Genomic DNA, 15,628 nt, shown 5'->3' on the forward strand with positions numbered 1-15,628 from the left:
GTTTAAACTTTTTATATTTCTTTACGAGATTACGCTTACATATTACGTACTTATATTACTAAATAATATTTAGTAATAATATTTCTTCTGAAGTCTTCATGTTTTATATTTAATACTATCGTGTATGACAATGTCTCAGAATACATTCTTTTATCCGGGGTCATCGGCCTTCAGGTACCAATCAATAGCAATATACTTATCACGTGTGAAATTGATATATTTCAAAAGCAGAACTTGCGGATCACGGATGGTGTTTTAGTCATTGACAAGAACGTAAATTGTCATGAACACCGTCGTGGACAAATGTAGTGTATTTTTGAATGCATAATACACTTTCCCAGTCAATATGATCGAATGAATTGGTAAAAATTGTTTTGCTTAATATATTAAGACGACCAATCAGAATGAACTGACTTTGGTCAAATTTAGTTCTTATTTTATATGTACAAAAAAGGTTGCTATCGAGAACTGCTAGAGCTTGATCTCGTATAGCGACGGTGCCGATGTCGTGGATTATTTGGGGGACTACGCGAACGAGTTCTTGGTCTACGTCTTGGTGGCCGTGGGCTTCTGCGACGATTAATTGGTGGTGAACGTCTCCGATAACGAGGAGGAGTATTTCTACCTCCACCACCCCATCGTGGAGGCGCTCTTCTTCCCATTAAAGGTGACATCCTCCGCATCGGTAATGGTCGTGGTTTTGGTAATAATACTGGGGCAGCAGTAATTTCCTGACCATCTATTTGTCCTATAGATATATAGGAGAAATACTCATTAAATTAAATTATTGGTATCTATTAACAAGACAATAAGTAAGAAAAAGTTCGAAATTTTGTACTTACCACCATCCATGTGTTTCATTGCGTTCTCAGCTTCATCTGCTGTTTCAAACTCCACATAAGCAAAGCCTCGTCCTTGATTTGGATGAAGCTTATCCATTGCAAAATCGACCATTTTTATCTGACCGTATGTAGAAAAAATTTCCATAATATGTTCTTTAGTAACGTTACGGGTTAGATGTCCAATATGTATTTTTGTTGGTCTTGGAATTGGTGATCTTTCCCTACGTTTTCTACGTGGTGAAGGTGATCTATAATACAAATTAAATGAAATAAAAAAGAAGTTACAAGTAAGGCTATTTGTACACATGATCTCGATTAATATTTTCACCTAGAGCGTCCTTTGGGTTTCGGTTTATCAATTACAGAATTACTGCTCTTCTTTTTATCTTTTTCTCTGTCCCTGTCTCTGTCCCTGTCTCTATCCCTTTCTCTTTCTCTTTCCTTTTCCCTTTCTTTTTCTTTGTTATCATGTCTACGCGAAGCATCTACACTCTTGCTTCTGCTTCGTTTTCTTCCCCTATCCCTAGAACTTCCAGAAGAACTTGCTGAACTGGTAGAGGTAGTACTTGAAGTAGAGCTTGATCTGGAACTGCTTCCACTGCTTGTGGACGATGATCCTGAGCTACTATCAGAAGAACTGTGAAATGTGAATAATAGAAATATATTGAGTATAATTTTTCATTTTTAATTATTAATTCTACCAGAAAAATATTTGTTTCCTCACCTACTGCCACTGCTGGACGTTGAGGCAGCCCGCTTTTTTCTGTCCCTTTCTCTACCTCTTTCCCTCTTATTTTCTTTATCAGTGACTTCAGAGTCACTTTTACCCGTGCTATCTTTACGGCTGCGTGCCCTACGTACACATGAAAACACCCGGTAATGACGAGGTTACGATTAAACTAAAAAAAAAACATCAAAACGGTAAAAAAATAATATGGATTACTCACATCATAGTATGATATAAATCTTCAGGTTATAGGTGTGGTTTCGGCCCTATAAACGTAAGAAAATCTTGTTGAACGCCGTGCAAATGCCAATAATGGCGGACGGTGCCGCTAAAAGATAGTCGCCAATTCACAGAACACGTTCTCGTTGTTAGGTGTACGTATTTAATAATACTGCATATAAACAATATATAACATCGACAATTAAGAACTTTATTCCATCAACGAAACATAATAGAATAACATACAAAGTTTATGAAGTATGTGAAACAAAATTACCAATAAAATGACACGGCGCTGGCGTCGTTATTCCCGCCGGGTTGCGGCCATATTATCTGAGACCATAAAATTCATGAAAATCTGACCAAACAATAAAAAAACCATTTTATATACTATTAAAATAGTTGCAAGATAAATGATACACCCACATTTGTTATTTGATATTTTTTTAGCACATTAACAGTTATGTTTCAATTATATCTTGTATCACTCATATTAAATATAACGACAAATGTAAAAATTGCATATCATTTAATATCGAATCGTTTCAAGATCATGAAACAATCATAAATTTCTCTTATCATGAACTTAAAAAGTAACATAACTCACGTTTTTCCTTGCATATTTGTACAGTTGTGCTCAAAAATAGTATGCATGAAAAGTATTTTACCATTGGTGCTTTTTAATACCGTAACTACCTGAAACTAAAAATTATTAAATATATATATTGTTAGCATCTTTTAATAATTATGTTATCTATGTATCCACGTGTAAATTTCGATCAACATTCATAAATTGATAAGACTACTTATAATCTTCTTTATGAACACTCTTATAATAAGCCGCGCTTTTCAAATTCGTTCCTTATCAAGAGTATTCTTTGTAACTCATAGTTACTTAAGCTGTAGTTAAGACAGTACAAGATAGACGATGATTTTATTAGACAAAATTAAGTAGCTCCAATAATATATCACGTGATACCTACACCTACTCCGGAAATGGAGGCACTACATAGATTTCAAGGTCACCTCTACCTTTTTTAATCGAGTTTCATGTACCACGTGATACGATCATTCGAAACCACCTAATTTTGATTTAATTTCTGCTCTTTTTAAAATTTGGTTTGGCCCAATTGCAAGAATGAGACGCCGTAATTAATACCTGAAAAATATAATAATAAATACAATAAATAATGAAATCAAAGATATTCTAGCACAATTAGAGTACAATCAGCTTGTGTTTCATGAATTTTATTTTTGTAGATTGCTGCAGCGATACGTAAGTACCGAAATGTATATGTATGTACATTTAAGTGATAGTAACGAGCAATATTTATGTACAAGTACACCGAATTATAAACACTAAACATTCGTCACACCTTACGCATAATCCTCTAAAGCAATCCGTTTTAACGTTGTACCAGTCCTTTGTTTACTTTTATTTACTTCTTTTTTAAGTGCTCATTATGTGAAAACTACATAATTGGAGTGAAATATGGAAAATCGTATGTTTCCTTTGTTTTGGCACAGCTCATTGTAAAGAAAAAGGAAAATATATATAATCAGAAAATAAATAGGAAACGAGTAACGCGTTTTATCAGTAGCGCCAGCAATGGAAGAAATATTTCTAATCATTTTTGTGTATACATTGTTCTTTTCTTTTTTATCAAAGATATCGGATATTCATCGAGGAAATGTTTCTTTAGCCTGAAAATATTCGATGTTTGATAAGCCCTTTAGCAGAACGATATGTGTTATTTAACAATAATAATTCGATTACCAATTTGTCGCAAGGTAACTGGGCACGCAATATTTCACGATTACCTTACGCATACACGGTTCGCAATTATTCCTTAAGCTTGCATAATTGATAATATTGGTCTCGCATACAAATACATAATACAGAAATCGCCATGCAATTTTTTTTTAAGCAGGGTATATTACAAACTTAACAGTAGCTGTAGATATATCAATAAATTTATGCAATATATATATTACAAAATTGTATTCCCCTTGTTAACAAAGTCCGTTATTTATGTTTAATTTTTTTCTGTTTTTCTTTTCTTTCTTCTATTATCGAATAATCATCCACCATTGTAAACGTTTAAAACATACTGGTCTGTCATTTGCTTTCTCGCCTAGATATTCTAAATATTCTCTTGTTATACATCCATTCGTCCATCCATCCGTTTCCTCTTGGCATTCATACAGTTCTCTTTCGTATATCTTTCTAACCATTCTTCTTTTGTTTTATTTCGTAAAAATTAATTGATCATATTAGTGGTCACATCGATAAAATCATCATTTATAACAAACAAATGAAATCATTATAAAGTCTTATATTTTTTTATTATTTACGTATAAATATTGTTAAATATGTATATTAAAAATTTGCTACACATTTCATTTTACACGATTATTTTACACAGAATTTGTTATTCTATCCGGATAATGACTTAAGTCGATTAAGTAACTTTTTTTTAACTGGACACAAACTCTTCTTGCATCAATGAAGATAGGAGACTATAGTAGCAGGTTCGATTTTCATTCTGTTTACAGTGTTGCTCTACTTTCGTCTGTATTGTTACACAACGAAAAAAGAACACGACCATGAGTCAAAACCGACCCTAAAAAATGGTGCGCAACGATAATCCCTATTTTCTTTGTTACTCGTCTAATTGTGTATTTTGATCGATAAGGAAAAGAAAAAGGAAAATTAATCGATGCTGCATTTCGAGAAATTGAGTCACGACATCACGGTATCAAAATCTAAACTGACTTTATGTTGAGTACTAAAAAATAGAATTGTGTACGCTGCTAAACGAGGGAAAATTCGTCAGCAGCTGTTCTTGCTTAGCGATTATCACTAAGCGTTCGGAATTACTTTCGTTGACGCTTTCGTGACTCGATTACTTCAATTGTCAATCGGTCCGAACGCTTCTTTCTCCCTCGGATAAATGAACACGTTTCATTTCGTGTACATGTTGAATTGAATGAACACCCTTTAAAAAATGACTAAATCAAAAATTTTTGCTAATAACGAGACAGACAGTCTTATATTAACCGTAGACTCGGCGATGAACACCTTTCTTTTATCAGTTTGACGTTCTTCCGAGTTCAACGCGAAACAAAGAATCTAATGCATTTTCCGTTGTTAGTAAATCACAATGGAAATCATTAAACACCGATACCGATTTTTCCCGAAGATTCTTGTCTATCGACTATTATTATTCCACTGAATATATTTTAACATACCATCGTTCATAATACGCATTGTACACTGCGGGTATCACTAATAACATAGATGAACGATGACAGCGTTTGACGTCCTTGTTCCCTCGGGAAAATAATTGGCCTTGCTCTACATTGTTCCAAGTATGTTGGCGGTGGATGTGGAGTACAATAAATGTCGATCAACATTTGGGCCGGAAGAACTTTATAATATCCCGACCGGAATAATATCATTTGATGTAAATTATTTAGCTGCTTCGACACGAAGATTCAGACGGATATCTCGTAAGCGGCATATGTTCTTTCCTCTTTGGAATAGGAGACGCGTAATGACGGCAATTCTTGTACAATCTCCGTCCAGCCGCAAGATGGTGCGGAGACCGTAAAGGTGGGCTATACGGATATCTCATAGTTCATATCATAAACACTAGCACGATCCGGTGTCGGCGTCGTGGGCCTTTGTGATCTGTTCTCATTAGGCGCTGACACCATTTCCATAGAATCCGTCATTTCCAAAGCTCTAACAAAAGACATTGGTCTGCGTCGAGTATCACCTGATGTCGGAGTAGTTGGTGTCGCCATTGTGGCTTTTCGTTTCACCTGTGGCGACTGATGCGGTGGGAAGACCGGTACTCCACCCCTCATCGCAGGATGGTACGCCGCTCTAGGAGTATTCACGTACAATTGCTGAGTAGGACTCGTTGGATTGGAACGGTAATAATCATACGGTGGTGGAGGTCTTTGCGAGGGTGACTGATGTGTCGTTGCATTTGCCGTACCGGTTGGAGCAGGATAGCTGCCAGGAGAATTATCTTTCCACATATAGACACCACGTTGAGGTGAACCCGCTAATTCTCGGATATTGTCGACAGTATTGTTAGTTCTTGAATATGAATGATCAGTACCTTGACGAACGAGCTCACTCTCTGATAAGAACCGTCGCTGCGGGCTATAACCGGTTACGACGGCACCACTAGCAGCACCAACACCGGTATTATTTCCTTGCTGTACATCGTAATAAGTCGGTGCGTCGTTAACTCCTATAAAATCTGGCCGACGGACCTGCGTCGGCGTACCTGGATTTGATCTGTAACAGAGATACAATATTTTGATCTCCGTGCTTTTAAATACCACACTTGGTAATTGAATACTCGACAAATGCACAATAATACAGTGAACCAAGATGAATATGCGAGTGCTGAGCATTGTAGCCATACAAATACGGCTCTGGCGAGACATACAGGAGAGAGAGAACAGCGCATCATTCCTGTTATAAAAATTAGCATCTATCCAAGAAAAAGTAAAAACGCAGCGAACCTAGGATATACATATGTATGTGGACATTTACTTGCGTGTTTGTCGACTGATACGTGTATAAATATGTATATAATACTGGATATTCCGACAAATATGTCCATCTTAAATGTCTTTATTATTCACATAACAAATGAAAATGTTATTCAAAAAAGTTGCATGGTTGCAAAAAATATAACACAATCCTTTTTCCCTAGATGAATGTGCAATTTTGTATGATCAAATTTGATAAAATAATGGATTCCGTGTACACCATAAATGAAAATTTCCATAAATAGAAAACATGTTTACTTGTTCTTTGAATGAAAACTTCATTTATGAATTTTATGATCATAATGAAAGACTATGTTAATACTAAAAAGTTGAAAATTTAACTGTGAATGATATTTATTACCTACTGTTTATATTCCAAATACATATACTGAACATGCTTCACAATGAAAATAATAGAATAAACAAAATTATCATACTCAAAAGTCAGTATTTCATCGAAATTTACGACAAAAGGTTGAATACTCCGTTTAAAAAATCGATCGTCAAATTTTTATTATATCTCCCCCTGGAAAATAATTATTGTCATCATCTGTATCGTTATATCTTTCTTGCAACCATACACATTTGCAAATAATATTTTCACTTATTACTTGAAATAATGAAGATATTTGAGGTGGACAGACTTGATAGGCACCTTTTGTATCTAGACTAAAGTATGCATTTTTCTTAAAAATATATATACATATATATTAATATGTATAACAGTAATATCTACATATATATGTATGTATATATGTATATATAGATAGATAGATATATGTATGGAATATACGCAAGAAAGCATAACTTTAAACTACGATATGTCCTCGTAGGATGAAGTTCGTGTTTACCTGCAGTAGGTTGCAACGTGATGGTAGAAAGCAGCTCCTTGCAGTTACCACCCCCTGCAGTGGGACACAAACTTATCTATATACCATATATCTTGTAATATGTACATGCAGAGAAACTAATTCTCTACGATATTATTGTGATCTACATCGCGCAACATTTTTTTTCATCACGTTCCTTCGTCATTCAGAAGGTGAGAATACTGGTGAGAGAATAAAGGAAGAAAGAATAAGAGCAAGAGTGAGGTGTTCATAGTGAGGGATGAGGAATCTGAAGTAAACAGGCTTCACATCATGTTGAGAGGTAGCAAACAGGACATTGAAAAAGGAGACTGTTCAATTTGTATTGGTAGCGTGCTCAAGAAATGCAATGTAAACTATTACTAAATGTGGCGCTTCCCTCTTGCTCTCTACAACGAGATAAATTTTTGTGCAATGTGAAAACGCCGCGACGTACAATTAAGAAAAAAAAAGAAAAATATACATCTAAAAGTTAAATATTCCAAAAGTACTTTATATATATATATATCCACGGAATAGAACAAATATTTAATAATTTTTATATCACACAAGATTGTATCATACAATATACACTTGCACATATTTCTCTTTCTTTCGAAGTATGTTTAATTTGAATTTGTAATTGTTCTATTTTCGTTTCAAAGGCGACAGACAAGCATAGTATACCTGCGAATAGGACTGGAAATTGCAAGTGGAGTTGGTACTCCAATAGCTTTAATCCGTTGCGTTGTTGGACTGGCGCCCCCTTGACCTTGGCCTCTTTGAGAAGCTGTGGCTGGTGAACCACTTGTTTCTGGCGATAAAGGATCAGGCGTATGGCTCCGAGAACCGTTCATTCCCCTATAGGTATTGACAACGTACCTTATGTATATTAGAAAAACAATTAGCAAACGATGTATCATTTGCTGTCATTTTTTATTTTACCTTGGCCTTGGGTGAGGGCTGCCTCTAGTGTGGTGCATTGGATGGCGATGTTGCGACGGTGGAGGGTGCCTGGGAGATTCACTATTCTCCACAGGTGGCAGGAAGAAATTGCTTTTGGAACCATGTCTTTGTACTGGAGGTGTGGGTTCGCAATCCGCAGATTGCGATGCGGTAGGTTCCATGTCTGTATCCGACCCATCTCGTCCAGGAGACAACTGGAAATAATAATCCAACTTGATGCTATCTTTATTGCAATAAAGAATTAATGTTCATTACCAAATTATTATAGCACGCTTTTGTACATAAATAATGCACATTTCTTAGGGATATTGGCGTTCGACCAGGATGAGTAAGGAATAGGGAACTGAACAGAAAATAACTGCCGCATCTTTTTCCAACGTTGAAAATAAAATATTACGTAGAGGAAGAATCGTCACTGGAAATTGTACACTAAAGGAGAAAACTTGGAATTAACGAACAAAAATTTGTAAAACTTGAAAAATCGTGCAACATCTTCTTAAATGTGTTGATATGCACTACATTTGCGAGCAGCGATATACATTTTATTGAAGCTCTGAAGCGCGGGAAAGAATAGATTAGCATGAACCTGAAATGTCCTAAAGCGGAGTGAATTACATATCTATAATAAAACTACATACAACTGTGTGTGTTAAACATCAAAAAAGCATTAAAGTTGCATGCTAGAAAGGAAGAGCTATTTACATTTGTAAAATCTTCTTGTATGTAGTATCAGAAGTATCAAGCAAAGTTGCACTAGCTCTTACCTTATTGTAAGCATTTGAACTGGCATTTCTAACACCATTGCTGCTATCCATGTAGGTTTTTACCTGGTTCTCACTGCCTATAGTCGATATCTCAGATGTAGAAACTCCGCACCGTTTTCCTGAATACTTTTCAGGCTTAATCAAACTGAAATGTTATAAATTCGTAATTACTTATTTATTTCATATAATATTTTGAGTAAAAAATTAACTAGTACATTACCTGGGGTATTGTGGTCCAAATTGCGTATAACAGCAATTGTGTAAGCAACCATGAGAAAAAGGATTGTAGCCTCCATTAAATTTACCCGTTACCTGTTCATTTGTTGTACGTCCTCTGGAAACAAGTACTACGTGAAAGCCAGTCAGTCCAAAGATTGGAATGAACAGAAGTATAACCACTCCCATAAGTACAAGCCTATTTTAAATTTAAGGATTTTAAAATACAGTCATGTTTGCAGCAAAGAGATTTATCACTTAAAACTAATGCCAAATATAAATTGCAGCATCTCATAAGATTGCAATTATTAATTTAGGAAAAAAGGATACGCCACAATAGTATCCACTTCACCCAACTGTTGCTTACGTTCCAATACAAAATATAGGCAAAGTCCAAATATACTGAGCATATGAAAACTAAGTGACAGGAGAAAGAAAAAAAAGAACCTGTAATTTCTCCTACCAATACAATTATTTACCCATGGGCAGTGATGATCGAATGTCTGAAAACATAAAAAGAAAATTAGACTTTCGTACAACAGAATCATTTAAATTACATTGAGTCTATACCTCAATACAATGATTGCACACACTGCAATGTGAACAACGTGGAGGTCTATAAAACTTGCATGTAACACACCATTTCATACGAACTGTAATGCCATTAATTTCTACATTTTTATATAATGGAGCATGGAAATCATCTTCTCTATCCTCGTCAGGAGGTGCTTTAAAAGAAAATCATGCTACTTCAGGAACTATATTTTTGTAAATTGTATATGTAAAACTTGCACTTCACGTATAAACATACCTTTTGGAATAACACCTGGGTCCATAAATGTTGCTAGTGTAAAATTTGCCAAAACAAAAAAGGTAATGACTCCTTGAAGAGCAGGTACCCATGTCCCCCATCGAAACACGTAATATTGACAGCTAGAAGATCCAAGTAATACATAGTGAACACACGTTTTAACAAAAAATTGGTATATTCTTAAGAACGAAAACAGGAGCGCAAACACTGCGGCCACTCACGAGAAGGTAGACATGTGTGCGGAACTTACGGAAAACAGAAGAAGAGTGTCGTGGTGCTTAATAGGGCTGTCCAGGCAAACGTAGCTGGTAGATACCTTGTCTTTACATCGCATTTCGGCATTCTGTACACTCCACTTCGTGGTCGACGATTAACGAATTATTAATGGGTAAGATTTCTGCTACCAGAAAACATGGCCGCGTCCATCGGCACTGCTTATTTGCAAATTGCGCGATCCGTATTTAGCACGGATTTCCATTCGCGCTATGCCTGTACATCCGTGGCATTTCGATAGTCTATCCGTCTATTACACGCGCGTCACTTCAGTAAAAACATTCGTAACGTGATTAATATTTAAGCACTTCTGCATACACGATCCGCGAACACACTACCTTGCTGACATAGATATATATGTATATACATATATATAATATACATATATACATATATGTATATATTGTGGCCGGACAGTGAGCCGTGCCCCCTCTAATACAAGCGTTCCATAATATGATCCATCGAGGCCTTACGGTTCATTTTCACGATTCTCCATTGTTCTATGTCTATAGGAGCGTAATCTCGGCTTAATGTAGTCATATGTAGCTTAACGTCGTTGGATGCGATATTTCCAAACCTTCGCAATTTCGAATTTCGTATTTATCGACAGAAAATATGAATTCTTTTTTAAAAAAAACTTCCTTACCGACGATTCTAGGGAATTCCAAGCGCTAAAGGAAATCATTTCCACCGACCCATCTTCTTCCAAATGACCCATTTTTTTTTCAAATCGTTATAGCAAATTCATTCAAATCTTGATTGCGTACATATTCTAACAGTAGTATTAATACATAAATTGATCTTCTTACACACTTTTTTCTAATAAACTGTCTACAAAAAGTTACACGATGTTTCATAAATCTTATTTCAAAATATAATATAATTGATCGGGTTTTTCTTCTGAACATAGGCATTAATTTTTAAATTTCTTCATTCGATATGTATGTTCATTTGTTAATGGATTTATCAATTTTTTAATCAGTGTTATTGAATCATCAAATTGATTTGAATATTTAAGTTCTTCAAATCTCAGAAAATTGGAAGATATTTTTAAAAGTATGGAGAGGAGGATTCTACTTATGGGATAGGAATAAATTAAATAAATTTTCTTCTAATAAGTTTCATGTTACAAAATAATTAAATATACGTATTAACTTTAATTATACTATTCATATATGTGTTGCATGCAGATAGACTATAACGTGTAGAATTTATGTATATTGGAATAGAAAATATTCCCATAAAAATTCTTTCTTAGAGTATCGTGTGAAAACGAGAATTAGCTTAAATTTCATAATAGCAAGCAAAAAACTGTCAAGGAAGGACCGTTGCGACGGCACTATATTAGGAAGTATGGCAGGAGGCCAACCAGATGACGAACTACAAAATAGCGAGAAGAATCCCATCGATACGAATCATCTAGAATGGATAACATGTTTCACATACACCCGTTTGATACATTTGACATGTTTCGCTAATTTGTATCGATACAGTTTAAGTTAAGTTATCATGTCCATGCATTAAATGCTTATTGCTAAATTCATGGCTTTCGGATTGAAATACAGTCTACTATTAACGATGCTTTACCACCCACGTCGTACATTTAAGAATTAGAACAGAATTATGCCACATACCAGAGAACTTTGTTATATAAACTCGGTTATTATTTAACTTTTACAATCAAGAATGCATTTTCAAATGAATTTCGCTACTTCATAGGATCTAAGAATATTTCTCTTTTGCTTGTTAAAAACAGTGCATTTTATAATCCGCGAACACTATTATAAGAAATTGTATTAGAGCAATAATGGATACCTTATGTAAGACCATTACTCAAATTAGAGACACACAAAAATTTAAAGAAACATAGTTTATCATAGCGCTATAAATATTTCAACCTTTTCAACCGTTTAAAAAATATTTGTGGACAGAGGGAATAGACCTAAAAAGTAAATCCTTGGAATTTTCTTTCGTAATTATGCAATTATAATGTTAAAAAACAGAATTATAGACGTATAGATTGACTAAACTGCAAGAAATATTGCAGATAATGTGCTATTGCGTTAACGCAACGTTGGTCCTTAATGACTTTTTTGCTATCAGTGACACGAAATAATCTGTTATCTTCGTTGCTCTCCTAATCATTACTTATCGTGTAACGTGTCTTCTGAAACTGAACAGCGATAGAAGTTATCCTCAGCTGAAGTTTGCAAGCGACTTGCAATAATGGTCCAACGTTATACATACTATATGGAAGATTTTACGTAATGATTTCAAGTGAAGCTCGATCTGTATGCGCCAATGAGATAAAAATGGAAGAGATGTTATTATTAGGAGAATTGATTTTTCTAAGAATTAATTTCAAGACGATGCTGGATCACCGAGGGCAGTATCCGCATGCCTCTTTAACAAGTCGGCTTCCGAGGAACGGCCTCGTGCCAAGGGGACGATGATTTTCAGAACTTGGCACCGAAACGTAATTGCTTTTGCACGCTCGAAACGCCGTTGTCACTCCTCGGTGAGCATTGATGAGAGCTACGCGTGGTAATATCACCTACGGTGGTGACCACGACAACCACGACGATGATGGTAATGATGATGATGCGCTGGCAACCGAAAATATTTCTAATGAGACAAATTTACGTATAACGTATCTGTTGGCCGATCTTCATATGCGCCCACGGCATTTTCAAACGAGCATCGACTGAATGAAAATGGGTTCGGTACAAACATTTTACATTCCACTGACATCCAAAGCGAAAATCTTGTATACACACGTCTATCGTGTCTGATTAATCACCTGGTACATATTATTTATAGCCGTAGACTTATCTTTTGAGAATAGCGACTTCTCACTTGAGCATCGATTCCTTTCCGATCTCCAAAGCATTGTTCAATTCTTTATCCATGTGTACAAGAATATAGATTTGCATAAACATTCGCAGTTTATTTATAAGTTAATGATACTATATGAATCAGATTTACTTTATTTCGCTAGTTAGAGATCAGAAAACAAAATAGCCCTCGCCTTGTTACGTTATTTGTTCTCATATTCTCTCGTCGTTAAAAATGTTCTTATGTATGAGAAAAATATTCGCCTGTAGGATCATTGATAAATTATATAATCGATTGTTTCGATTCTAGACCGAGATCTTTCTTAAAAGTTAGTGAGGAACTTTTTACTTTTTGAAACAAGACCAAGATTAGAATATAAAAATTCCAAAAACCGTAGCGAGGTAAGAATGATTTGCCTTATAAATTATACGAAGAAAATATTATAAATGGGGACAGCTTGAATATTAATAGAAGTTAAGGTAAACGATACTTTGCCATTGTTTATATCATTATCGGTATGTTGATACGACTAAACAGAGTTAGTGCAGACAGTTTTGGAATGTTTATGGAGTCAAGTAGAATAATATCCACGGAACAGCAGTATTCTATTCGCATTTGCAGAAAATGACCACTGACCTATTTTCTCGAATCTGGAAAATGCGTGAGAATCGTTGATGAATCGTCTTGAAAGAGTCCGAAGGCTCGTTATATTTTTGTTGTTAGAGCAAACCAGGTGGAAGGTGGTGTTGTAATGGTTTGCAATGCGTGGGCAGCCGAATCTAAGAACAGCGTCGTGTCTGAAAATTGCATGTAGATGTACTTTTTTATCGCATAGGAATTATTTGCTCGAAGATAGATACTCGTGGGGAGAAGATTTGCATAATCAATGCTTATTTGATGACATTGGATTATATCCGCGATAATAAAATCTTTACTCGGTAAACTACGGAATGTTAATATATTTGTTAAGATAAATAATATCAAATTCTTTTACACTTTCTAGCGTTTCATGAATGAACATGATATTTACATGATACCGGTTTTCTCGTCTTTTATATTTCCTCCTACATTTCCTTCTTAATCGGAAATCCGAAACGTAATGTCTATGTTATTCGAATCTTTAAATATACCGGAGGAAACCGCGATTGTTGTTGTAACGAATGAAAATAATCCACGATCCAGTAATACACCAACGACCACCGCGTTCCGATGATATAATTTAAGATGTGTGATCAATGTGTACAGGTGATCATGCAATTCGAATTGCAATCTTGTGTGATTTAGCGTCGGCCTTCCGACATCACGGAGGACCCACTTATAACATATTTCATTTTTCGTCGCGTCGCTCTATTTTTGCGCCCACCAGTTTTCTAGCTGGTTTACCAGACGCTGTGGATGTCTTTATACCGGGACGGAAAAGCCGCGGCACTTCAGGTATCCGTCGTCCGCCGTGCGAGATATCCGTCACCATGGTAAGAGTCGCGTAAACGTTTACCCTCGTCGTCGTCGAGTCTCTCACTTTGTGTTCGATTCGACGTTTACTCGCCTTCGCACAAAAATGATTGCCTTATTAGTGATTTTCTTTTATAAAAGTGAATAAAAAAAAAAAAGATATTTACATGTACACAGTAAATAATTGTGAGAAGGGATAGTTGCCGAAGATTAATAATAAATAAAAAGAGAAGACTTGCTGGAGATTGATTATATGTACGATTTTTTTATGAAAAAACGCGATGCAAATTGAATTGTTGCTTTACAGGAAGAAGATGAGCAAAAAATGGCTGTGATGCGAAAAGCGTTCCAAATGTTCGATACGACGAAAAGCGGCTTCATCGACACGCTGAAGATTTCAACGATATTGAACACAATGGGTCAACTATTCGATGATGCAGATTTGAACGCTATCATCGCGGAGAACGATCCAGAAGGGACCGGCAAGGTGAACTTTGATGGCTTCTGCAGAATCGCTGGTCGATTCTTAGAAGAAGAAGATGCCGAGGCGATGCAGGAAGAATTGAAAGAGGCCTTCCGTTTGTACGATCGCGAGGGAAATGGATACATCACAACGGCTACGTTAAAGGAAATTCTTGCTGCTCTGGATGACAAACTCACTAGCGCGGATTTAGATGGTATAATTGCTGAAATTGATACTGATGGATCGGGCACAGTTGATTTCGATGGTATGTACTTGGTTCTTTTCTTCATTTTCATTGCAAAATTCTCAAATTAAATTATTATTGCCTTGAGTAATTAGATTCTACGTGATTATTATATTTGTAGAATTCATGGAGATGATGACCGGAGAATAATCATGGTTTGAAACAATTGGCAGAGCGACATCGAAGACAATACATTTGAAATATTATTTTAATATTTTTGTTGGCACTAGAGTATCTTGAAACTTGTTTAATAAAACGATGATATACATTTTTCATTTGTTAATTATTAAAAATCCTACTCCACTTAAATCCGTAATTCGAAAAAGTGAGTTGTTGTATTTGAAAGATGCAAGTAAGGTGCAGAAGACCAGATTTTATAATAAACATTTGCTC

At 35.5% G+C, this 15,628-nt stretch overlaps 3 protein-coding genes across 9 annotated transcripts; 1 reads left to right on the top strand and 2 right to left on the bottom strand.

The window, feature by feature from the left end:
• Positions 1-196: 196 nt before the first annotated feature.
• LOC122572326 (RNA-binding protein with serine-rich domain 1-A-like) lies at positions 197-2,597 on the bottom strand. Of its 3 annotated transcripts, none has more exons than XM_043737184.1 (7): positions 2,396-2,597; positions 2,066-2,146; positions 1,790-1,835; positions 1,567-1,695; positions 1,171-1,479; positions 843-1,090; positions 197-748 (listed from the first exon to the last, which is right to left on the bottom strand). In XM_043737184.1, exons 3-7 carry the CDS (start codon positions 1,792-1,794, stop codon positions 459-461), a joined length of 981 nt encoding a protein of 326 aa, XP_043593119.1. In that variant the 5' UTR covers positions 1,795-1,835; positions 2,066-2,146; positions 2,396-2,597; the 3' UTR covers positions 197-458. The 3 variants fall into 3 exon arrangements, with proteins under 3 accessions (XP_043593119.1, XP_043593118.1, XP_043593117.1); XM_043737183.1 differs by having other exon boundaries at positions 1,790-1,960; positions 2,396-2,593; XM_043737182.1 differs by lacking the exons at positions 2,066-2,146; positions 2,396-2,597 and having other exon boundaries at positions 1,790-2,059.
• Positions 2,598-3,020: 423 nt separating this feature from the next.
• Positions 3,021-10,356, bottom strand: LOC122572330 (palmitoyltransferase ZDHHC5-A). 4 transcript variants are annotated; one of them, XM_043737191.1, is made up of 10 exons: positions 10,219-10,356; positions 9,969-10,090; positions 9,728-9,885; positions 9,488-9,660; positions 9,162-9,356; positions 8,942-9,086; positions 8,157-8,371; positions 7,899-8,093; positions 5,922-6,103; positions 3,021-5,828 (listed from the first exon to the last, which is right to left on the bottom strand). In XM_043737191.1, the coding sequence occupies exons 1-10, from the start codon at positions 10,308-10,310 to the stop codon at positions 5,410-5,412; spliced, it is 1,896 nt and encodes a 631-aa protein (XP_043593126.1). In that variant the 5' UTR covers positions 10,311-10,356; the 3' UTR covers positions 3,021-5,409. The 4 variants fall into 4 exon arrangements, with proteins under 4 accessions (XP_043593126.1, XP_043593125.1, XP_043593124.1 ...); XM_043737190.1 differs by having other exon boundaries at positions 3,021-6,103; positions 9,005-9,086; XM_043737189.1 differs by having other exon boundaries at positions 3,021-6,103; positions 7,899-8,072.
• LOC122572331 (troponin C) lies at positions 10,338-15,506 on the top strand. Of its 2 annotated transcripts, none has more exons than XM_043737193.1 (3): positions 10,338-10,356; positions 14,836-15,256; positions 15,357-15,506. In XM_043737193.1, exons 2-3 carry the CDS (start codon positions 14,854-14,856, stop codon positions 15,383-15,385), a joined length of 432 nt encoding a protein of 143 aa, XP_043593128.1. In that variant the 5' UTR covers positions 10,338-10,356; positions 14,836-14,853; the 3' UTR covers positions 15,386-15,506. The 2 variants fall into 2 exon arrangements, with proteins under 2 accessions (XP_043593128.1, XP_043593127.1); XM_043737192.1 differs by lacking the exon at positions 10,338-10,356 and adding an exon at positions 14,348-14,548.
• The last annotated feature ends 122 nt before the right edge of the window (positions 15,507-15,628 follow it).

This window comes from Bombus pyrosoma, linkage group LG11 (genome assembly GCF_014825855.1).
Source record: "Bombus pyrosoma isolate SC7728 linkage group LG11, ASM1482585v1, whole genome shotgun sequence".
NCBI classification, from domain to species: domain Eukaryota; kingdom Metazoa; phylum Arthropoda; class Insecta; order Hymenoptera; family Apidae; genus Bombus; species Bombus pyrosoma.

Coding starts and splice junctions, on each gene's coding strand:
- LOC122572326 (XM_043737184.1), bottom strand. Junction 1,480..1,566: donor ACGTCCAGCAGTGGCAGTAG/GTGAGGAAACAA, acceptor CACATTTCACAG/TTCTTCTGATAGTAGCTCAG. Junction 749..842: donor AATGAAACACATGGATGGTG/GTAAGTACAAAA, acceptor ATATATCTATAG/GACAAATAGATGGTCAGGAA.
- LOC122572331 (XM_043737192.1), top strand. Junction 15,257..15,356: donor GGGCACAGTTGATTTCGATG/GTATGTACTTGG, acceptor TTATATTTGTAG/AATTCATGGAGATGATGACC.
- LOC122572330 (XM_043737187.1), bottom strand. CDS start 10,310: ATGCCGAAATGCGATGTAAAGACAAGGTATCTACCAGCTACGTTTGCC. Junction 9,661..9,727: donor TGTGCAATCATTGTATTGAG/GTATAGACTCAA, acceptor TTATGTTTTCAG/ACATTCGATCATCACTGCCC. Junction 8,094..8,156: donor AGCCCTCACCCAAGGCCAAG/GTAAAATAAAAA, acceptor AATATACATAAG/GTACGTTGTCAATACCTATA.